At 37.4% G+C, this 25,607-nt stretch overlaps 1 protein-coding gene across 1 annotated transcript in view; it reads right to left on the reverse strand.

Moving 5' to 3' along the window:
• Window positions 1–336: 336 nt before the first annotated feature.
• Window positions 337–25,607, reverse strand: part of TGFBRAP1 (transforming growth factor beta receptor associated protein 1) — a 37,594-nt gene continuing 12,323 nt past the window's right edge. The window contains exons 5-12 of the mRNA XM_082050771.1: window positions 20,116–20,198; window positions 13,975–14,316; window positions 12,575–12,632; window positions 10,470–10,613; window positions 9,620–9,766; window positions 7,922–8,081; window positions 5,935–6,368; window positions 337–5,036 (exon numbers count right to left, since the gene is read on the reverse strand). Of these exons, the coding sequence (XP_081906897.1) occupies window positions 4,848–5,036; window positions 5,935–6,368; window positions 7,922–8,081; window positions 9,620–9,766; window positions 10,470–10,613; window positions 12,575–12,632; window positions 13,975–14,316; window positions 20,116–20,198 (1,557 nt within the window). The 3' untranslated portion in view covers window positions 337–4,847. The remainder of the gene's footprint in view (window positions 5,037–5,934; window positions 6,369–7,921; window positions 8,082–9,619; window positions 9,767–10,469; window positions 10,614–12,574; window positions 12,633–13,974; window positions 14,317–20,115; window positions 20,199–25,607) is intronic.

The raw sequence follows: 25,607 nt of genomic DNA on the forward strand, positions 1-25,607 counted from the left end.
CCACCTTGAATCCTGTGTTCAGTTTTGGGCCCCGCACTACAAGAAAGACATTGAGGTGCTGGAGTGAGTGCAGAGAAGGGCAACGAAGCTGGTGAGGGGTCTGGAGCACAAGTCTGAGGAGCGGCTGAGGGAACTGGTGCTGTTTAGTCTGGAGAAAAGGAGGCTGAGGGGAGACCTTATCGCTCTCTGCAGCTACCTGAAAGGAGGTTGTAGCATGGAGGGGGTTGGTCTCTTATCCCCAGTAATAAGTGACAGAACAAGTAGAAATGGCCTCAAGTTGCACCAGGGGAGGTTTAGATTGAATATTAGGAAAAATTTAGGAATGAATGACAGAAACCTACTTAAAAGACTTTTTATTAAAAATCAATGTATTTATACATTTGTACATTCCACATAATGCTGTAGATATTCACCAACATAACCTTAAAGTCAGAAAGCATTAACAGTACAGATTTCCATCTGAACAAATTGACTGCAGGGGAAACTTCAGTTTTGTAATCAATCAGACTTTACAGAATGCCATTAACTTATTTTCTTCTTTTTCTTTTAAAAGTAGCAGCACATTTAATTATCAGTGTTCACAAGGCATAAGCCCCAAAGTGTTGTACAGCAAGAGAAAAATTAATTAGTAAATAGAGGCAATAAGAGAAGAGCTCACAATGAAAATGTATTAGTTGCTGTCTATCATAAACAGCAGGATGTTAATAAAACACTTCAAGCTATGCTGAATAGAGACTGCAGCGAAGTGTGAAGAGTAATAAAATAAAAAGTTTCTTCTTGATACAACTGTATAAAATAAAATATTTTTAAATGTAATTCAGGACAGAAGTTCTGCAAAGAACAGACATTACTATAGAGATTCAGCAGAATCAGGATAATGCTTGTGTTTTCGAATATGTTATAAAGGTCTCGGAAAACATATGCATACTCCATCCCTATCACCACCTTCCCACAACTGATGCTATTATATGAACTATATGAAAACCTAATAAAGTGACATTTTATTGAACAAAGACAGATGTGCTCAGGAGTCCACCCAGACCTCTCAAGATTTACACCCATGCCCATTAAGTGGCAGAAGAGTGACACTGATCAGGCAACAAAGGTTGGCAAGTTTTTGGAGACTGTGAGTTGGGGGGAGCAAAGAGAGAAGTTCTTGCTGTAGCCCGGTCTCCTGTGCACACCTGAGCCACCACAACACCGTGGGCTGCCTGAAAAAGTCACTTCGCAGGTACCTGTGGTGAGCTCTGTGTAACAAAAACCCATTGCTTATTTTCTCCAGACTTTGAGATCAGTATTCTTGTAATACTATCAATGTGATATCTTATTCCCTTTAAATCATAGAAACTAACTGAATTCTTTCTCATAAATGTACAGTCATTAATCTTATTTCTAGCAGAGTGCCAGACTCTGGGCAATTTTTTCTCATTAGTATTTTTCCTCTCTCTTTGACTTAGAGGGAGGAAAAAGCAGCATATGATGATGTATACACATCATAGGTAATTTTTATGTGAGGAAGCATGACGATATAAAAAAGCAGAAAAGAGTTTAATGAGTGGTTTTTGTTTGTATTGGTGACTGTAACAGAGGATGGCTAAAAAATAAAGTCAGAGCTGCAATATTTCTGTCATTAGAAGCTACATATTAAGGAAATGTGACTCAGTATCTGCAAAAGCATCGGTGTGAGAGACTAATCTCATTTATTCTGTCCTGAATCACAGACACACTGTCACATAACAAAACAAAATCTGCAGTATTGTTTCGGGGAAAAAATAAAAAGGTGAGAGAGATGAATTACAAACACAAATAATTTAGCAAGAACTAAATTATAAAGAAATATTTTGACAGAATCTCCTCTCTCCACGGGGAGGTCTAAGACATCACATTCCCTAGCTGCAGAGAAGAAGATTGCATCAAGCTTAAACTCCCAGAACCCATTTAATTTCCAAACTAGAAGGATGGCCAAAGAAATATTCCTCTTTCCTGTCTCTCCTCCTTCATGCATCCAGTTGGCAATTAATAACCAGATTAATCATTCATTCCCTCCTTGCTGCTGCAGCCACACCAGAACCTACCACAGTGGCGATGCTCTCCTGGGGCTTCAGGTACATAAACGAAAAATGAGCAAACTGAGAGTGCCAAAATAAAAGGTGGAATGAACTCCTGTTCTCCAATGTGAAGTTCTCCTACCCAAGGTTGTCCTACCTAGGGAAAACTGAACGCAGATCCTTCATAAATCTCCTGGCGATAAAGTACAGAATATCACGCATTGCTCTGACATTGGCTGTCATCTCCTCTGGTCAAGTATCACTCCAACTGGTCAAGCGCTCTGTGCGTATACAGGAAGAGCATCCTCCACCTGCCACCTCCCTGCTGAGCTCTGGCTCTACCTCAGCCTCACGTTTTTTTCTTTGCTTTTTCTTTCTGTTACCATTTGACTTCCGTATTAATTGATCCAAATGAGCTCTGGTGTAAGATTTAACTAAGAAAAAGGTAACAATGTATGAATCGAATGTCGATATTTTTTCATTCCACATTTCTGAGGGGTTAGAAAAATCAGATTCTCCAACTTCAATATTAATCACCCTTCTTCATCATCTATGATTGCAAATATGCTACCCCTGCGTTACTCCGATTTCTGTATTTGTTCTGTATGTACAATTATTGTTACTGATGCATTTTAGCCAAAGTACAAATCTGAAAAAAATACTGAATATGAATAAAGAATTGTTTAATCTTTTACGACCACACTTTTTCATGCAATAACAATTAAGAACTTTCTCGTGGTCTGGAATGATATGATGGCTATTCCATCGCAACACTAGTTGACAAGACTAAGGTCATGACTACCTAGTGGCTAGAATTAGTCTTAATCAGGGAGAGTGGTCGTCATTTTAGTACCTCCTTATGAGATATGAACAATGAGCACACTGAGGATGCTTGCAGCAAAAGAAACTATATCTTATGAATTGCATGCTACTGTACGCACAAGGCTTATCGCATCTTTGTAAAACGACTTCCTCTCTATCAGCAAGTATTTTGAGCTCTATCAGCAAGTATTTTGAGGACAGGGGACTACAAATTTGTCTACGTCATCATTGCCAGTTGTATGCACAATGTTTGAAAACCCTGAATACAATACAGAAGAGTCTGCTCATGCCAGTGCCACAGGAGAATCGCTCATGCCAGAATTAAGTCAGAAATGACCACATTTGCCTTTTCCAAAGGCGCCTTTCACTGAATGTGACTTGCATGTCTTTGTAGAAAGAGCTATAGAATTTCTTAATGGGAGTTTATCTATTTCTTAAAACCCAAACTGCTATACTTTTTTAAATTTTAAACTCTGGCAAGAGAAAGATCCAAGGGTCTTTGGTTCAAAGACAAAGAAATTGATATCTTTTTTCCCCTGGACATAGTGTGGTTGCCCCTTCCTGGAGGCAGCACCGTGCTTGCAAGGCTGTTTCACAAGCCAAGCCTCTTCGGAGGCTGCAGATCATGTAGATATCCTGTTTTGCTGAAAGTCTCTACTCTGATTTAGAACACAGAAATAGTGAGCGGTTATTCTAACTCGATTGCATGCTGGTCAGTAAGCTTGGTATTTATTAGAGCTTTACAGAACTGGAAGAAATGCTTTGACTTGGAAATACTTCACTTCTATTTATAGTTGTCATTTTTGAATCTCTCTTGTGGGAATCTGCTTCTTTAAAATGGTTAAGTAGCAATACAAATACTTATGAGGGAAGTTAAGTAAAGGGTTTTTGCTGTTATTTGAAAAACATTATTTTACAGAATGTTTTGTAAAATACAACAAATCCATTACCCTTGTAGTGCACCTTTGTAGATTTTTTTCCCAATTATACCTTCTTTACATGATTTTGATTGCACAAAGTCATCCACAAGTATTAAAGCCTATTCTTGTGGAGTTCCAATCTGCCAAAGTTATAGCAAACATTTAGTACATAACCTGTACACTTATGTATCAGCTACATCTTTATTCTCCAAAGAAACTCTAGAACGATACAAGATCAATTTATTCAACTGTATGTACAGTGTATTTGCATATTAATAAATAAATCAATATTAAAGTTAAGGTCTCTTCCCCCATATAAAAGTGACTACAGTCTGACCAGATAAGCTTTTTTTTCTTCTAAGCACAGCTGTGTGACTGAGGCTGTTTCCACTCGGTTTATTACAGTAACTGTAAGAGTAGAAACCTAACAGATCAGTGCTTACATGTAAATTCTACACAGCAGAGGGGGCAAAATGTGTTAAAAAAAGTGCATCAAAAGCCAATAATTTGTAGAGCAAAACCAAGTTAATAGTGTGATCCTGGGGAAGAGAATCCAGCCCAAAAGAAGACATGCTGCAGCAACCATTACAACCAACACACATTTTTGTCTTGATAGTAAGTTGCATGATGCCAGTCTTGTCACATAATGTTCCAAGAATTCCAACTCCAATAGATGCCATCTCCACCTCTACAAATTTATCAACACCACATTCAGTGCAAAGTGACATTTCTTAAAATAACTGTTTGCCTTGTCTCCATAACATTCATCCTTACTCTGAAGAAAAGGCTCATTTTCTTTTACTGTTTATTAGTATATACAAGAGCAGCCTATATTTGCACCTCTCCATTTCTGGTAGTGAGTTTTCTTTTCTATCTACATTCATTAGAAATCAAAAAGATGAGTGGTGATATTTCATATTTACTGGAAGTCTTCCCATTAACCCGAAGATCAGCTGTTCATCTTGATTTATACCTAAAGTAGCTGCACTTTGTTCTTTTCTCCAGCCCACTTTCAATGGGGTATAAGTCATGGGAATCTGTGGGACCAGAACACATTTCAAGTCTGATTGCTGGAGCTGGAAGAGTGATGAGTCACGTTTGAATTCAGTTGTTTGCTTGCAGCACAGTGAGTGTGGACCACACCTCCATTTGGGTACCTTACAAATACAGGCTCACAGAAAGGATTTTGGCACACTTGACAAACCTTTTTGTCTGAAAGAAGAATTGGATTTCCTTTTTGTTTAACCTAAAGAGAGGGGAAAAAAAATCCAACCATGAATCTAGCAAGAAAGGAAGAAAAATTATGAGGCATATAATTTCAACTGTACCAAATGGATAAACCTAGCCAACAAAAAAGGTAGTAGGAAAACACAGCCTCAAATATTAAACTTGAATTCAATTTCCAAATTCATTCTCATCCTATTTTATGTTTCCTCTTAAGTACTGCTTTTTTCTTTTCTTCTTTCTCTTTCTTTAATAAAAAAAAGCACTCACACATTGAATGCAACTGAAAACCTGATGCAGCTTCCTAAACAAGGTCACAGGACAACTCCACAGGAAACTGAGCACTGATGCTTTTTTATTCCAGACAGATTCTACTGGATATACTATCATTAGAACTAAACATTAAGAATCTGCTGGAAGCTTTAAGCAACACAGCTCTAGCTAGGAATAGAAGAAAACTTCACAAGTGAATTTACCCCTAACTAAAGCTTCTAACAAGCTTCAATTAATACTAAAGTGCTGTATAAACTTTTATGCAAATTCTGACAGGTCTCAATCCTAGTGAAAAACCCTAACTCACATTTGTTAAAGTTCCTGCAAAAACTTCATTAATCTGTAAATCCCAGATTCACTTTCATTCAGCCCAGAGTTCAAAGTTATTACTATTTCAAGGCCCCCCACCTTCCCTTTTGTTTTACAGAGAAAGCATAAAATTAAGTTTAAATCTAGCAGTCACAGCAAAAAACTAATAAATGCAGCAAGTAAAATGGCCAAGGACAGGAAGACAACTTTGTCCTAACTGCGCAAACTTCTTCTGATTATCACGTATCAAAAGACTTAAGTGTGAAGCTTCAAAGTGCATCTATTAAAAAACCAAACCAAAACCACAAAACCCAAAAAACAAAGCAAACAACAACTACCTTCTCGTATTTGTAGATTAAGTTTTCAGCTTGTGCTAACCCAAGTGCAGCCTGAGTCATTCTTTTTGTATGAACGCTTTGCCTCACTGCTCCAGCCAGGAACGGAGAGAGGAGCTGCACTGACCAGCTGTCAGGCACCAGCTGCAAAACTAGAGCCGCATCGAATTGGGCAGCATGGTTATTCAAGAGATCCACAGCAGGTGTGACCAGTGCACAATCTGACGTGCCTGGGTCTAGGTACACTGACAGCAGCAGATGGAAAAGCCTCTGTCTGTACTGCACATCTCTGTTCTCAGAGTTCCACCTACAGTATTCTTCAGCAGCATGGAAGTCCTTTAACTTGTGGACAAGGATATGTAAAGCCTTCTCATGTTCTTCTAGTTTTCCGTATAAAATTGCACTTTCCATGTGAAGGTCTGTGCCCTGGATTTTGTCTGTTAAATGAGAAACAAGGCAATATTTGCTCAGTGGAGAAGAAAACTACTCCCTCTTCCCGAGTCAATGCAAATTAGCCCAAAGAACTCAACCCCTGCTAATTTTGCAGGTGTGCTGGCTGTTATAAAGAGGACAGATGTTTATAAGTATGACAATGCCTAGATGCATGGAAACACAGCTCTAACAAGAGAGCACCCAAAACACAGGAAAAAGAAATTACTAAATATCAGGTGATAAAAGGTGTCACTGACATCTTTTACATTCTAGCATGTCAGCCTTGCACATTTCTGCACACACTGCTGTGAGGTATGATCAACTGTAAGATGAAGCTGTAATATTCTTAACCTCTGCTTCTCTCAATATTATAGAAGATTACAGAATAGTTTAAAGTCCATTAAAGACAAAGATCGATAGTACCTCCCTTTAAGAAAAGGACACTACAAACCCTTAATCCTGTCTGACAGTTTAACGTTAAAGCGTCAGCAACAGGCAGGGGGAATGGCAAGTTCATGTGGCATTTCAAGATAAAGTAGAAAATACTCTACTTATTGTAAAGGCGATAAAGATTTGGCATAGGCCTCTGTTTTTCTCCCCAGAATATTTTGGTAATTGAGGAAGAACACACTAGCATGCATTGATCTCACCTCACTTAAGAATTGTCATGTAAGAAATCCTGTGTTTTGAAGTACATGCATTTAAAGAGAATAATCCATCTTGTAACTCTTGCTCTTAAAAATTTGGTTAAAAATTAAAAGATGACAAAGAGCAAGAGTTTCGATGACTGTGTTAGACTTGTACATTATCTATCACACAATGTTTTGTTGACTGGAAAGGTAAGTGGACATTGAACACTGGTAAATTATTTTAGTTGCTACTCTGCTATTTTTATTTCTACATCCACTGGATTTTTTCACTGAATTTCAAAAAAACATATCACACCTTTCAGTACAATGGCAAGTCATTTTCTTTTCATTCACTGCACGGTACATTAAGAAAAGAGCCAAGAAAAAAAAAATAGCTTATCTGTTGCTTGCCTTATACCAACAGCAAGATGCAGTTTTCACTCATATTTTTGGTTAGCATGAACCCCAGCTTTTGGGCTGAGAACAGGTTATGGATGAACAAGTCCTTGGTACTCAGATTCCTCAAAGCTTTGTTTCAGTTCCCTGAGAAACAGATTGCCTAACAAATAAACCTGTAACTCTTCAATTTGCAAAAAGGTTGTCACAAGTTACATGCTCATCATTAAAAAGAAACTGACTATAAATTAAGAAGATAATTGTATGAAGATATTTTTTCTAGCTAGTTACGGTATTCTGTCTTTGGTGCAGTGGTAAACATACCATTGTATCTCACGAGCTATAGAAGATCAAAGACAATACTACTAGATACGCTTTCTAAATTAACTTGTGTCTGTGAGAAATAGAGATGGGCAAGCCTATCAAGCAAAAGAAACCTCAGATCTTTTAGTTTTCTAACCTTAAGAGGATTATTTATTAGCTTCCTTATGGAACTGACATAGAGTATCTACAATAAACAACATGCATCTTACCCAAAATGAAGTGAATTCTATAAAGATCAGATTTCTGAAGAAAACTGCGTAGTTTAAACAGCAGCTCAGTTGTTTCTGTACAATTATCTGTGCTCATAGATTTTAGCTGAAATATTGCCTCCAAGTATAAGACAGCTAGATGAGTATGGTACTTTTCTTTCTACAGATGAAAAGAACAATGTTAGCTCAGTTTACAAAGAAAACCCCTTCTTCCCACCCATAACAGTGATGAATATTTACATAATTACATGGACGTGTGTTTTAGGACATCTATTTAATTCCAATTAGTCATAAAGTCTTTTGTTCATGAAGATAGACAACTTATTCAGACAAGCTCCACAAGATATAATATGGGATTTGCTTTCATTAATATGGCTATTTCTGAAATGTATATATGGAACATCTTATTTCTAAACCTCATTTCACCTTAAGTCAACAAGATCTATAAATAGTTTTTCTTGTGCAAAAATTACTTCATTTCAAAAGTTCATTTAACGAAAGACAACACAGTAAAGCTCATCTCCCTCCTTTGGAGCACAAGTATGATCTCCACTGTGTCTTCTCCTTTTGTTTCCCTTGTAAAATGGGTAATTTTTATCTAATTCATTCTTCTTCATGTTCAGGTATGTTCTTTGACCTTTTCTATTTCTGCAATAGAATTTGAGAAAACCACCAGAGGCAGACAGGTATTCTGAAGGCACAGTGCTTTTTGTGTTATCCACTACCCAATATTCATCAAAACAAGTTGATGATTTGACTGCTTGAAACATTCTCACTAAAGCATTTACAATAACCTAGTACTTTCCAAGGAGCAAATAATTTATAACCCAGCCTTTATGAGCAGGTAGAGTAGATTAAATTATAAATTATTTTTGTTACAAATATTCTACAAGGCACAATGTTTATCTCAATAAGCTTGTTTGAAAATATTCATGACATCGGAAACTAGAACATTAATCTGTCATGTTGTCACACACCTTGACATATTTGCAATAGTGACAGAGGGAAACCATGCATCTAATATGTGTATTTGAAGAATGTAAATTGGTGAACTGGTCATCAGATCTGCAGAGTTCTTTCAGTGTTCATTTTTTTGCTTTATTTGCAGTTTAAAGTAATGTCTCCTGTGCTTGAAATGTTTTGTAACCAAGTACCATAATGTTTGGCTGCTTCTGTATTGTGCTTGAAAGGTCAAGGGTAGAATACAGTCATTTATGACTTGTGAACACATCTTCTGGGCATTCAGCATCTACAGTGATTTGGAATCCTACAGTGAGAGGTGCATGGTTTATTTCTATCACTAATTGCTCAAATCTCTCCAGAAGGACAGAATAAAACATATCTACTTGAAAAACACTAAATTAGCAGTTTTAATATATTGCTGCCACACTCCAGTAGAATTAGCAGTTGCTCAACCGTTTTTCTGTTATCTGATCAGAGAGAGGTTTGAGCCTTATCAGTGAAACAGAAAAGTACACAATAAGCAGATGTTGAAAAAAAAACAGGAGTTGAAAACTTATAAATAATGCAGATATCTGCTCATCTTCTACTTTAATCTTAAAGCCATGCCTTCCCTACTCAGAGTACATCTGAAAGCCTTCAAATTATGCTTATTTCTTCTAGACTTTGATGTTTTCAGTTGTACATCACAGTCTGCATTCTGAATCCTTTGCTATTTTTAATATTTGTAGCACTTACCTCTATTTTTCTTTCCAATACTAGATGTTCTAGATATTTAACACGTGCTTTAGGATATTTGTTAAGGCAACTGATTATGTCATCTGGATTAATGTTGTTTCTCTCCTGTTCTTCCAAAGGTCTTTTAGTGAAAATCTGTACGCCAACCTATAAAGAGTTAATTGCATTTAGGAATGCAGTGACAATAGTTTTATTACCTTTTAATTTTGAATATTTATCTAATAGTACTATCAGATTAATTAGTATGTTATTCAGCAAGATAAACAACAGAAAACCCTGCTCAACACCACCAAGATTACACTACTCTGTGCTTACCATGATCTCACTCACTCCTGTCTCCATTACCTCAATTTGTAGTCTACATGTTATCCAGCCTATAAGCCTCATGTTGGGCACATCCTCCACAAATAGTAATACAAAAAGTATTGAACAGATCTGAATAGTGGCAGAACAAGAGACTTCAGCTCTGAAGTGAGAAAGTGTAAGTTAGAGGCCAGAATGTTTACAGCCTCATCACTGTGTATATCATCATATTTAAGACACTTCTAAAATAACCAAAACAAAAGCTTAGATAACATGCTGTATCTTTCATTGCACAGAATGACCTAAACTTTGTTTTCAGAAGAAAAAGAAACAATTATCACCAGCACTTGTTAACAGAGGGTCTTAGAAGAATTTAGAAAACTGGAAGTTTTCTTCCGATGATCACTATTTAACTGGAACAAAAACATTCTGTAAAAATGGTACAGTTAGCTATCAAAATGGAACAATGTTAATGAACACCTGAACACCATTACAGGAAGTATTTCATATTTATGATGTTCTGGGAAAAGTATACCAAATCACAAACCTCTTCATTTTTTTGTAAAACCCATTCAGAATATTTCCACACTAGGTCTTGGTCTGAGCAGAACGTAAGGAAGTCTACTATATATTCATAGAGATCTGATCGTGTAGAATCTTGAATGTCTCCATCAACTATTTTCACCCATAACTGCAACAAAAACACACAAAGATTAAAGTGCTTAAAACATGTACTAACTCCTCCAACTCAAAATTTACGTTCAACTACTACAACACTTAGTATTAGCCATTGGTACCTGTGGAATTACAAATGGCTCCTAGCAAAAACAAGTGGAAGGGCCTTAGGGGTCACTAAATTCATGCCTTCTCTCCATTGCAGGCTTTTCTTACACTTGCCATTTTCAACTAATTCAGACATGGATTCTCACATTCTGAGAGTGACTGGCTGAATACTTCAGGAACAGGTACAGTAATCACAAAGAAAGCTTTTGATGAAAGTAATTTTCTCCAATGCATGGTATAATTTTCATGTGTTCTGTGTGTGCAAAATTAAAAGCAAACAATATAAACAATTCAGAATAAAACCTGATTTTTTGCTCATTTAATTTTGACTGATAAACTTTAATTACCATGTGACATTTTTATCTAAATTATAACTGGAATTAAAAGGTGCTATATCTAACAGACCAGTTTAGCAATAAACCTTGTTCCTTGAAACAAACAGGTACATAATGGTTTTGTTGTCCTTGCTGGTTTTCTGCTGGGGGTGTTGATTGACAACTGGCTGAACATGAGCCAGCAGTGTGCCCAGGTGGCCAAGAAGGCCAACAGCATCCTGGCTTGTAACAGGAATCGTGTGGCCAGCAGGACTAGGGCAGCGATCATCTCCCTGTAGTCAGCACTGGTGAGGCCCCACCTTGAATCCTGTGTTCAGTTTTGGGCCCCACACTACAAGACATTGAGGTGCTGGAGCGAGTGCAGAGAAGGGCAACAAAGCCAGTGAGGGGTCTGGAGCACAAGTCTGATGAGGAGCAGCTGAGAGAGCTGGGGCTGTTTAGCCTGGAGAAAAGGAGGCTGAGGGGAGACCTTATCGCTCTCTGCAACCACCCGAAAAGAGGTTGTAGCATGGAGGGTGTTGGTCTCTTATCCCAAGTAGCAAGTGACAGGATGAGAGGAGATGGTCTCAAGTTGTGCTAGGGGAGGTTTAGGTTGGATATAAGCAAAAAATTCTTCATGGAAAGAGTTGTCAGGCATTGGAACAGGTTGCCCATGAAGTGGTGGAGTCTCCATCCCTGGAGGTGTTTAAAAGGTGTTTAGACGAGTTTCTTAGGGACACCGTTTAGTGTCAGTGTCAGGTTATGGTTGGACAAGATGATCCTGAGGGTCTCTTCCAACGAAAGTAATTCTATGATTCTGTCCTATGAAATTACTACTTACATAACTGATTTGAATGCATTCAACAGTGTTACTGTGATTCACAAACTCAAAAAGTCACACAGTAAGACAAACTACTTAAGTTACTGGATATGGTCTGAGACAAATACGTTATTTATTCATCAAGAACATATTAATTTTTTCTAGAGGAAGTTTTGCAGACAGGAATAACAAAATTATATAGTCTACAGACCACTGCTGGTCCTAGTGACATCAGAAGGGGGGTGTTCAAAGAGGTTACTAATGCAGCTGAAACCCACACATCTTGCGGACTGTGTTCACTGTCCATTATCAGATAAGGAAATAAACACCCAGTTGCTGTCAGTGTCTGCAATGAGACTAAAATACTGCTTTGCTGCGTGTATAGGCTAATCAGCACAGGATATGTTCTTGAAGTCCCTCAAACACCTTTTTCAGTGATCTGATTATTTTAGTGCTTCTGACCATCTTTTAGAGCACAAACACATGTTCTGGTTTGCCCAGTTCTGCTTAAAAAATAGCATACAAGCATCTAAACAGCCGTCATCTTCAGTAAGCTCTTCATGTTTTTCCACATGTAGCATACTGATTTATTCAAGGATGTCTTAGCATGAGCTTCTCTTATATATACACATCACTAATTTTCAAGCAGGTAAACTAGCACTTCAGATTTTATCTCAGAGGTACACTGGTATTTTTGGAATGGTATACAGACTACATTAAAACCTTTATTCTGACCTGAAGTGCTGCAGCATCCTGAGCATTGTAGTGATACAGCAGACCAAGGGCAAAATACCTTTAAAGAAATAGAAAACAATATTAAAATTGCTAGATCTTCCAACAAATTTCATTATAGTTTGATTAACACAGAATAACAAATAAGTGCTTAGAATGGGATTTTTAGGTGACATGTACACAGCCATGTCTACACTTGAACAAGTGTCTGTAGGCTCTTTTTCAGAATCAGAGAAATTCTGTCCTAGAAATGTCTGTGCCTCTCCTGTCTCTGAGGCTCCAAGTTAAAGTGTGCTTCAAATTAGAGATGATTCCCACACCACTCTTTGAATTTTATATACAGACTTAACACACAGCTCCAAATAATAAATACTCCTCCAATAATTAGTCAGGTATCATTAAATCCAATTTTTATGATGCTTTTACTCAGAAATCTGTTTTAGCGTCAGAAACATGTTTTCTTTACTGCAGCATGAAATCAAGTCAGGCAAGAAAGAGCTTTGTACAGTGGCATTACAGAGGTGTTTTTGTGTACTGGAATAAAGGTAAAGTTCTGTAATGGCTGTTTTCATGGAATGATATTCTACCATTCACATTTGTAAAACTTTGCCACGCAAACCATACTTACCAAGAAGATTTAACAAAAACACCTGAAATAAATGAAATTACCCTAAATCTAACCACAATTAAAGACTTTGCCACCATTGTAGTTGCTGCTACCACACGACACAGTTTAAAGATTACAGAAATTAAATCCAAGACAGAGACACTACCTATGACTAGAGTTTGTAGTTTACATATTTACTATCTAGTGTTTCCTGCTTAATGAGTAAGAGCCTATTTTCCACCTGCTGGCATTTCCAATTTGAAGTCTTTTGCAGTCATCTTAAGCAACCTCCTTTTGGTCAATCAGCAGGAGCACAGAGTGTGCTGTTCAAAAGTAAGATCTCTTTCCCTGACTAAAGCAACTACAATTTTAAAGCCACTACGTGGTTAATAGCTTCTACCTGAGGTAGTGCATGCTTTAAGGCATATTTTTATTCTGTCCCTGTGCTACTACTGCATCCATTCGACTCACACATTGTCACAAAGGCAAACAAAACAGACTTTTTTCTTTTTTCAGATTTGCACCAACCCCTTATTTTTGTTTTAAGACACAGAAACTTTCAGAGAGAACTCTGTATTTATCAGCATAAGACAGAAGGCATTTCTTTTACCTCAAACCGTAAATTAATACCTTTTCACTAACATTTTTAAATGCTGACAAGTCAGGCTAAATTGTCTTTTTGAGCTGAAAGCACAGAAACTATGAAGATTTCAACGTGTTACTCTAGAAGCCAACAGCATTTAAGGTAACTTTCCCTCTGATCTCAAAGGTGCAATACTCAAAAAAATCCACTCACTTTTTGTGTTTTTCCAGCCAGGCAGCACTATCTGTTAAAAGACAGAAGTTCTCCGAAACGAGCAGATCCAGTAGGCTTTCATGATTTGCCTCCGCGTACAGTTTGAGTAAAGCTGTGTCAATATCTTCCTTGTAGCCATTTGCAACCTCAGTGCTGCGGACTTCATTCAAGTAACTCATGAGGAAACGTTTGCATTTTGTCATCTTCTCCTGGTCCCCTTGGGTCAGCTGGTTTAGGTCCGCGTACTCATGCAGAGGGGGATGAGACCGTATAAATGAAGAGGAAGTAGGCAACAGGAAGGGGTAGAGAGAGATCAGCTCCCGGACATCAAGCTGGCCGCTTCTGCAATTACAGTGTCAAACTAGATGAAGCAAAAAGAAAGAAAAAGTATACATAGGCACAAAAAAATAACATACTGGGAATGTGTGCACACATATGCTTTGAGTCAGGACACTAACAGGTTGTCAGTTTCTAAAGTTGTTGCCTTCTATGCTGGAGAAAATATACTCAGAATAAATTTGGAATTGTTTTTGCTATTTCTATCCAGACTTGTTTATCATTCCTTTTCCTCCTTTAGACATTAAGAGCTCTGAGAATTCAGAGACTGGCCAGCCTTTTGCTTTTGACATCCCACAGCTGTTCTGTGGCATACACAAACATCACCTGAACAGCCATAGTGCAGTTCCTAGGCCTGTCCTAGACTTCATCTGTACACTATGGGAGCTAGCCCTCCAATGGAGGTAAAAAATACGGAGACAGTGAACCCTTTCATGCAAGCCACACTGTGCAAGTGTAATTCTACAGAAAACAGGAACTTCTTGTAGAAAACTGAAGTTATTGGAACAGGTACTTTGATGATGAAAACATTTTCCCTAACACTGAAAAGCACCAGATTCTTCTTTAACCAACTTCTTAAGGAGGTTCTGAAAACAAACAGTGAATACTGATCACACACCCATCTAGCCAACAAGCACTAGTCTATTCTATAGGCATAGGTCTCGGGTGTACATCAATGGCAGCTGCTACGGTGGTGTTTCCACTTTGCATGTGAAGGGCATTTATACTTTATCCAGGAGCAAGTTGTAACATAGATCTCCCACACAAAATTATTTCCTTTCAGCCTAGACTGAAGAAATTCCTCAAGCATTTGGAAAGTGCATCTTGCGACAGAAGAATAAAATGAGAAGTTTTGTCACACGTGGGAAATAACTGCTCAAGTTCCACAGCTAGAATGAGTCCTCCTCCCAGGCCTTGCTTTGGACGAATAGCAAGAAATCAGGATTTATATTTTATTTCCCTGTCAAAATCATTACTCAGAATTCATCTTTAAAGATGAACAGATGATAATGTTGCTGAAAAAAACAAAATCAAAATGAATGGAAAGTTCTCTAGAAAAACGCTGGTTAGTTACTATTTTGTTGCAAATTTTTAAAAATTGTTCTTATCTATCCAGTGATCAGCAACCTCAAAAAGATTTCTCTTTCACAACCTTGATTGGAAAGAACTCCAAAAAGATACAAGGTGTAACAACAGAAGCAGATGAAGCAGCAGATTTCTGCAAGTAATACAGTGTGAAAGATCCTCACCATCAGGCTCAGCCCTTCCCTGCTGTTGTAAAGTAACTTTGACACTGGGGCATGTCCCGAGTTGTTCACTTCTTGCCAGAGAAACAGTTCCAAAACCATCCAGGAAATACGAACTAGTAGGAAGCACTGCCACAACAACACATACTTAGAACTTTAAAAAAATTTAAGACAGTAAATACTGTCCTTTGGGTACAAAATCCATACCAGAAGAATGAAATTCTGGGAGACAGCAGCAACTGCCAATTTAAAAGCAGAAAGTACACCGTTTGAGAACCTAGCGAGTGCAAAGCATGGGAACAGCAGCACAATCAATACGGGGAACCACAACAGAGAAAAAACTGAATGTGGAAAGCCTCCCTGTGAGAAGAGGTTTGAATAGCAAGCTTTTCTGATTCATTCACACAGAGCTCCTACTGCCTAAAAACCACCTCTACACTATAAAGGCCAGCCTCTGACCGAGAATGAAGTGTTCATGTCTAGATTTCTGCCATTGAAATTTCCTTTTGGTCCCTCCTTTCAGACTTGATATTTGGTTTTGAAATTCTTACATCTACATTATGATAGAACTCACAAGTTGATGAGGACTTTTTTTTTTTTTTTTTTTTTTTTTTTTAGGAGGCAGAATAACCAAGAAGGAGCAAGTTCTGTCAGTGGTTCAAAAATGAGTTCAAAGATGGTTCAAAGAGTGTTTGGGCTTTCAGTATGAACTAATCTAACTACAGCTTTGGCTAGTCCGACTACTGGTGAAAGTTTAAGCCTTGTGGACCACCAGAAAAAATATATTACATGAGATGTATTACACTAGAAAATTAACCCCATTTAAAGAGATTTCCCCATAACCCAAGGTTCTTCGCTGATGTCTTTATAACAAAAGCTAGCCCGTAACTTCAACAACATCAACAGTCTACTCAAAATTAGTGCAGAAGCAAGGAGTCTTGATAAATCTGGAGAAATTCAAGTATAAACATTGGATCCATGCTGGGTGTGCTGTCAAGTATTTGGAGATGGCCTAAGCTGAGATGAAGACTATGACCACGGAGACAGAAGAAGTTGTTAAAAATGCTATATTTAAGATGACACTTTTAATAAGTTTTAAAACATTTTCTAGCTTCTGTATCCTTTAGTTCTACCAACCAGCCTTTCCTAGATGAGGAAGTAGACAGCTGCGTCACTTCTGAACTTCGTGAACTCTGGCCTTAATGACCATCTGTTTCCAAAGGAGGAAGCAAAACCAGCTTCCAACTCAGGGTAGCCCAAGCCCTGGGCTGTGAATCACCAGTGGTTCTCTCAGGAGGTCTGACTCAAGCTCATGTTGTACTGTTTTGCCCTCCTCACAGCAAAGATAATCAGCAATCAAGCAGCCCCCTTAAAATCATAGTATCATGCAGAACAAACTTGTTCAGAAAAATATTAAATACCAAATACTAAACAACGACCCCACCTGCATGGATGGTTCACATTTATCTCAAGGCTTATGGCTCCTGGGATCTATGGATGCCTTTTTGCTTTGGCTCCTTCCACCACATTTGGAGGAAATGGATTAGGAAAAGTCTATGCAATTTAGGTGCTTTGCCTAGATCCCACTGGCTGTAATAAAAGCTTATATTCTTGAATCAATTTTGAGATGCACATCTTGCACTGAGATCTATTTCTTATTTCTGGTATTTATGCCATGAGACATTTTTTAACCTTTCGAGTACAGGAGTGACTGTAGCTATAAGTCTCTCTATAGCCTTTCCCAGGTGAGATAACACTGGCAAGAGTTAACATTTTGTTTTTAGAAAAGTTCTAGTATCTGGTGTGTCAGATGTAAACAACACCTAACCAGTGAAAGCAAACCAAACACACTGGAGAGGAACGGTTTCACTGCGACAGCTACCAACATCTCAGCGAGACATCTAGAATACAGCAAATAACCTGCTTGGTCTAACTGCATGCAAGCCTCCAATAATATAGCAAACATATATTATATAAATCACAACTATATAACACAATCAGAATTCTGTTATTGCTTATAACAGAACTTGTCAGATAAAAGAAGTCCCCGTGACAGCTCACTGAGTTTAATGTTAACATATCCAGCTAAAGAAAGTTCTGCTCCCTCTGTTGAACTATTTGAGTTTCAATAAAGCTACCACTTCCTTTTTGTCAGCCTTCTTCAGTATTCAGAAGTATCAGCATAACCAAAAGGAACTCAGTATTCCTCTTAGAAGTTTCAGTATTTAAGAACTATGAAGTTAGGCGTAAGATATAACTGCATCTTGACAAGGCTATCCACAAAACGTTACTGATGCAAGAAAAAGAAACCTTCAGCCCAACATAATAATTTCCCTTGCAAGCCTGTAACTGACAGATATTTTCTGAGGAGTGAGGCAATCTCACTTCATATTTGGCCAGAAGGTCCATGTCTCACCAAGTTCTTGAAGGTACTGCTGCCATTCTGTTCCACTGCTCAATCCATCTTTTCTCAGATACGTACCAAGTTTCCCCTTGGCATTTTAAGGCTGAAATTATTTCTGACTAACGCTTGCTTGAAACACTTGCAGAGCAACACATGGGGATGGGAGGAAGTGGTTGCACAGACTGCCATTATCTTGCCCATTTGAGCAGCAGTAAGTCTAAAATGAACAAGACTGAATGTGTATCAGGGCATAACCTTGTACTTGACCTGGGTGATCACCAGGGCTGCAAATCAGAGGACCTGGATCCCATAAGGATTTTTTCAGAGTCACCAAAACATTCTGATTAGCTCATATATGACTGGCCACAAGAAAAGCAGAGAAAACTTATCTGTGTTTTCTCCCCCTAGAAGACTTCACCAATTAATGAACTGTTGTTCTGCTTTGGAGTTGCAGCTTTTAGAGGAAGGGAACTCCCTCAGATGCTGACACAGATCCAAAATTCATGCCTGGACAGCACGTTTTCTTGTGAAACATGTTTCTTTCTATAGAGGAGCTCCCACAACCCTGTTCATTAAAGCTTATTTGTCAGATGAACCACAAGCTGGATGGAGACTGTACAACTGATCTTGGTTCCTTCCACAAGGTGCTGGAGGCTCCCCACAGCATATATTTCCCCCTTTTTACTGCTTTTAAAAGATCCTCAAGCCACACTGAGCAAGGCAGGGTCCCCAGATTAGAAGCCAAAGGGAATTATTGCCAGGCAGGGTGGAATAAAGTAACAGAAAAGAAGCTGAGGTTGAAGTGTCAGCCATAGTCAACAGAGCTGCAGAGCTACACAGTTCTGGCCACCTAACCACAGCTAGACAACAAAGACACTTTATAGCCAGTACAACCTCAACAACCTATTTTACCAAAGCTGGCCACACTAGAAAAACCTGAAAAAAGCTCATGGGAAAGCCACACAGAAGGGCTTCGTGGGAATTTTGTAAAGGATTCCTAATGATGTCCAGCTTGTAATTTTTCAGATGTATAACACGGCACTGATTCAGCCAGGAGGATTACAGGGAGGAGGAAGACTACAAGATGCTCACTAATGCCAACAATTACAACGAGATACAGAAGGTGGTTGTGGTCAAAACAAATTGTCACTAAATACTGTTCAGGCTTTTCCTGTCACTTCCTAATTTTCACTGAGTGCTCATTCAAGACCAGTGTCTCCCATTATCCTTGTGAGCAGGAGGCAAAACAGAGAAGTCCCTCACCAGCAGTAACATTCCCCAAAGCTTTACTTTCCTTGTTACATTTCCATAAACCCAAGGACACTGGGTTTTTTTTCCTATACTGTACAAACCTACAACATACAGCAAATTGTCTAACCTTCATCCTATTCCATAGACTCTAAACTGATTTAAAGTGAATTTCAGCAGATAACAAGGAGAGTTATTTTATGTGGTCGGCATGGATTATACTGTGGACAGGGCCACATCACAGAATGAGGCAGGTCTAGCAGAAATTAAGTTATCAGGGAAAACAAAGATAATGAGCAGCACTTTTTAAATAAAAGTGGAGTACCAAGGTCAATTTGTAAACAAGTGGCTGCTGAAACAGCTAAATCAGGAAGGTTACTATAGACTTCACGAACAAATAATCTGTCTTCTGGAAAAAGCCTAGAAGAACAAGTGTTAAAACAAATTCAGTATCAGCATCCTCAAAAAAATAGTGCAATTGTGTCAAAAATACTTAAATTTTAACTAATATTTAAATTGTATTTTTTTTCCTTAAAAAAAAAAAAAGAGAAATAAAAAGAACCAGGCTATGTTCATGCTGTAAATCGCAGCACAGGCTCAATAATAAAGCCTTGACCTTCATGGGCATAAAGTAAAAACAAATCTCCATACAACATTCCGATTACACAATTACAGCACTAGAGCTACTGTATGTTAGCATACAAAAAAAATCAGTTGCATTAACTCTTCAGTTATAAAGCTGTTTCAATGTTACTCTGTTTTTACCCCCAACAAAACCATTTGAACACAGGTAACTCTCATCTGCACAAAAGAAAATAAAAATCAAGCTAATAACTTTCTAAAACCAAGAACACCAACTCCTTATTTAAAGAAGATAAATTAATACATTTCTTGTCATACAATTACCTGAAAAGTTCTTTTGCTTCAAGGAACTGAAGCTGTGCAAACTGTATAAAACCTGCTTGCTGCAGGATTCGTTTGTACATTACCTATGAAAGACAAGGGGGGAAAAAAGGTTTATTATATTTGTAAGGAGATATTTATGTAGTGCAAGTCACTACTGCAATAACCACCTGCCAGAAACACTGAACGCATTATCTTCAACCAGACCTTGTTACATGCAACATAAAGCCTTGATCTTCTGCATTTTATATTGCATGTACCTGAATATACCGAATCAATTACTCAGACTCAGTTTCTTACACGAAAGTGTGTGAACACAGCCCTGTTCCTGAGTACTTATTAAAAGCGAAGTCAACAAACAGCCAGTTTAAGTTTTCATATTCAAATAATGACTCGTCTGACATCAGTCTGACTTGCCTCAAGTTTTTGTTCATGGTATTTACAAAGGTAAAAGCCAATAGTCATCTCTGAATTTCTCCATAATTCAGCAGACACATAAAAAGACATCTAAACTCAAGGGTGGTCCTACCTGATCACAAAGTCAACTTTCTCCCTGTTTCACCTCAATTTTGCAGCAACCTTGCTGGTGATTTTCATATTTTCATCCCCAGCTGACGACCAACCGTACTTTTGACTTTTTGCCAGTTTGCGTTTGTGTGGGTGTTTGGTGTTTTTTTTTTTGGTAATAAAAGTTCTTCCAAAGAAGTTCAGCATATCCACTATGAAGTACATTATGCAATGTACATAAAAATATGGTTAAAAAGACAAGCACAAGTAAACCATATGAAAAGCGATGTGTTACGAAGTTTTACTGTTAAGATCGTGCCTAGACAGGAAAAGGTTTACAAAGAGTTCACTTGAAAAAGAACACAAAACTACTTTAAATGCTAGATATTTATTTAATCTGAATGGTTGGTTAATTACCACCAGATTAAATAAAGTCTTCGTGCTCAGAATATTTCCAACAGCAAAGTGAGGAACCTAAATGGTGCTCTGCAAAGTATCCACCTTTTGTGACAACACTGGTATTTTGCAAAATACACCCAGCTACATCCACATGCCCTCAGTTTTTCCCTTCAATTTTTAATGAACATAGAGCTATCTAATATTTAACAGTGGACATGAATGCTGCTATTAATAACAGACACCCATTTTCAATGAAAATAACCAGAAAAACTACAATACATTCAGCAATGTATTCCAGGAAGGAATTGCTGAAGAGGGTCAGGCTTCAAGTAGGGTGGACTGATACTCTAATCAGTGATTTTTCACCTTGCTTGAAGTTTGTGGATTTAGGAAGAGAAGAGCTTCTCTTAAGTCCATTTAGTCTGTGCATGCTTTACTAATGGACTATTTTAATGAAATAATCTCCAACATTAGCAAGCTATTAAAGCTTATTGATTTGTAAGGCTGTGGGACTTTTCTTGCCTCCCCAGTGTGGGAAAGAGAAGGGAAAACAAAAGGAAATATCTGGCACACCTTTTCAGACACATGTAACAATATGAAAAGAAAACAACAATACTTCGTGATATCTTAATATTAATGTTACTATGCTTTACATCCAAGTGTACTAACTCAAAATACAGTTACCTAAAGCTAAAAGGAAATTTAATTATGGTAATAAAGTAAAGCTATCTCAGGTGAATAATTTACAAAATATCCAAAATATTTTATTGATGTAAGAATACAGCTGTAAATCCAAATGTTAATCTGAACTGATGAATACTTGTCTGGTCACATTCTTAAGGATGCTGATAAAGGATTTCAACCTGCAATTAAATGCATCTTGTGGCATCAGAAAAACTACAGTCTTTGCTGAAAAGTCTGATGCCAGATTTTGAAATAAAAACATTTTTCACCCTTCTACAGAGAGGTATCAAAAGTAGAGTGGGTTTTGGTGGTGGTGGTGGTTGTTTAAGTCTGTTTTCAGTCTTTACAATGGAGTGACCACTAATATTTACATATTTAGTGAATTACGATATTGGAATTAAGTTTGACTTCACCTAAGACACTGAAAATACTGCTTTAATTGTGGAGCTTAGTCTGTACAACAATCTTTTCAACTATAAGGTAAGAAGAGCTCATTGATACTGTAAGTATAGGTCCAAGGAATCAGTTTTAAATTTGAACTGATTAAGTGGTATTCGCTGTCATTTCATTCATATCTCCACTTGTCCCTTAAGGCCATGACACAAAAAAAAGCTGTAGAATGTCTACAGACAGACACTTCCTCAGCCTTTTGAAGACATAGTAATGGGACAAGGAGCATTCAGGTTGATTTTTATCTGACAAGATAAACACTAGACATTAAGATGTCCTGTGGTACAGATTATGGAAGTAACAGACCAGACTGTAGAAAACTCAATGTTCTCTCTTTCTCACAGGGTTTTAAAAATGGGCTAGACCTATATGCCAACCACATACAGTTAACTTTTGTTTACGACAGAAAAAAAGCACCTTGAGTTCTTCTAGACCCATTTGCCAGAATAGCACAGTAATCAAAATTCAACACATTATTTATTCCCCTGTCATTTTTGAAGAACCACCATAGGACTTAACGTGCTTCAGGCAAATTCCATATTGTTGACTGAATCCACATTAAAAAACTAGCTACAAAAACATGAAATAAGACCTGTATTAATTTGTATTTGAAAAAGTGCTAGAAAACATAATGATGACTGCTGAAGCTGTGATAGCTATAATGAAGCCTTAATTCTCTCAACTGCTAAAAAAAATCCTTTCTAAAATGTTCAGAATTACCAACTAGATTGCCAATAAGACTTTTTCTAGAAAGTAATTTCAGCTTTTGGTGAGGTTTGGGTGAAGTCAATGTATTTTTTTGAAACTAAAAAGAAATGAGAAGAAAAAAAAAATCTTAAAAAGAGATACCTATGTAAGATGTGTGTCAATCTAACCAAGGTCTTCACTACCATCAACCATGATTTCTGCAAACTTCAGCTGTCCTGAAAAATTAATAAGTAGTATTCAGTCATTTCATGGTAGCATGGTAGAAAGCCCTTTGTACTCTTCTATCAAAAATGATATCCAGCAAAGCCATGTCCTAGCAACATTTCTGCTAAGCACTTTGTACCTAACAGTAATTCTCAGTGTTCAAAGATAAAGGAATTTCCATCTAATGTGGCACAGATAAATTTGCCATCTGCAAAAACCATGGGTTAAATAACAGGTTAGAGCTACTAATGCAAAATGTGCTTCTTTCCAATAGCTACATATTGGCTGTGCAAAATAACACCAGGAGTACAGCACTTTACTGCTTCAATTCTGCCATCATTCTGAATTACAAGCATATATATATATATACACATATATATATATATATATTTATGCTGATGTAATACTGCTGATATAAAGAGAGAGCATGCACCTGTGTACACATGCAATGACAACGCAGTATTGAACTGTAGGAAAAAACAAACAAACAAAACGTCCTCAAGAACCATCCTACAATGCCATGGCTGAGGTCAAGTCATATGTAAGATGGCAACAGCCACTGCAAACTGCAGAAATTAAAGCAGCATGTGGAAAGGAGGCACTATACTACACGTACCAGACAATTACTACCACTTTTCTGTATGGATAAGTCACAGTGGCTGGTCCAAGTGATTTAATGCCAAACCTCTGCCTTCCTGCCCCTGCTTGTATAAAATGTCAAAATAAGGCCTTGAAGGTGTCAAGTACTCAGGAATCAGTAAAGCTTGCAAAACAGGTATCCAAGGATATCTATTGGAAGGTACCTACTACTTACCTAGTATCTATTATCTGAAAATATCTATTAGATAGAAGTTAGAAAAGGAGCAACTATGTGATCACTTAAAGCATGACAAAGAAATGTTGCAAAAGACATATAAGGCATGTATTTTGGTTGAACTCTATTAGATTTATATTATGCAAGCCTACAGTAAAAGAAAGTCTGATGTCCTTGTAACAAATCTGTAGTGACAGCATTAAGTATCAGAGGCACATCAGAAAGCCAGCTCAACATGTTATGTTTCCCACTACAGATACACTCTGCAAAACTGGACTGTCTCAACAACTAAGCCAACTTGAGTCATTTTAACATGAGTTCAGTGGGAGATTCCATCAATTTAAGCTGATTAATGTCAGTCTGCAAATGCAGCCCAGAACTAGAACAGGCTGTTTTGCTTGTAAGCAATGTTTTCTGTATTTCAGCTGTACCAACACCCTTGAAAGCAGGTTAAGTTAGAAAGAATTTACAATGTTACTGGAAACAGTAAATTCAGGAAGACAGACATTCAGTGCACATGAGATACATGTGAACAGAAATTAACTTATCCTTAAGACGGAAAAATCCTAAATGCAAGAAAACTTAGGAGGAATGAAATTCTACATCACACTTTTAGATAATGAATTGCAGTTCATCCTGTGGCAAAACATAGCAAGACATATCCCCTGCTAAATCTACATAAACTGTAAAGAAGTATTTGAAGAACTAGAGGTCATCATACATAGAAGACATTGATTAGATCACACATCCTGTCCTCACAGCAGGATTTTAGTTTGCTTCTTTAAGCAGACTGCAAAGGAAAATTTGAAAGTGAAGATGTACAGCAAAACATGCTGGAAACTGAACTCTGTATTTGCTTAAATACTTTTCAACCTCAAGTACTTCCAGATAGCTGTACCTTAGAAAAAGAACGGAAACACTTTTCTGGTCAAGTTTTTTACTTCCAGCAGCCTCCCACCCCTTCATTCAATGAGGAGTTAAGGATCAAAATGAAAGCTGACACAAACTTTACATAATTTAATGACTGCTATGGCCTTGGCCAAAATTTAAATGACAAGGAATCAGAAACTTCCTGAAATTAAACAAATTAAAAAAAAAAAAGTCGCGAGAGACTGAATCATTTTCTGCTGCTGCAATTCTGTAATTTCAACCGTCACGTTCCAAAATTTACATCTTCCTAAGCAAACTGAAAGTAATGCAACAGGTACTATTTTAATGGCAACAAAATGCTCCAAAGTATATTAAAAAACAAACTAGATTTTCTGCAGGCTACAAATCAAATTTTGCTTTTACAAAAGAAACTAAGTCAAATATTTATTCACCTACTTGGTGAATAGAGATTTCATGGTACTTTTTCCAAGTTTCAGTCTCTAAATGACAAATAGGAATAAATACAGCAGAATATGTATCGTAATATAAACCAGAGGTAGAAGGAAATGAGCACAAATCTCTAATCAACACTCTAATCACAGAGTAACTAAGATACTTTGCCACACAAAAATCTGAAATATTCAGTTACACACCAGTACAAGTACGACTTGTATGAGTTCAGAAGTAGGATGCATTTGCTTTAGATTTCCCATCACTTAACTTCGAAGTTGTACTACTGTGGAGTTTAGGATATGGTGAGGATATGGTGAGAATATCCAATAAAAAAAGTAAAACCTAAAAACTCTAATTTGAAATAAAGCATAGTTTTTAAAAAGCAATAGCAAATAATAACTGAACC

Source organism: Streptopelia decaocto (assembly GCF_964273445.1).
Source record: "Streptopelia decaocto genome assembly, chromosome: 1".
Lineage (NCBI taxonomy): Eukaryota > Metazoa > Chordata > Aves > Columbiformes > Columbidae > Streptopelia > Streptopelia decaocto.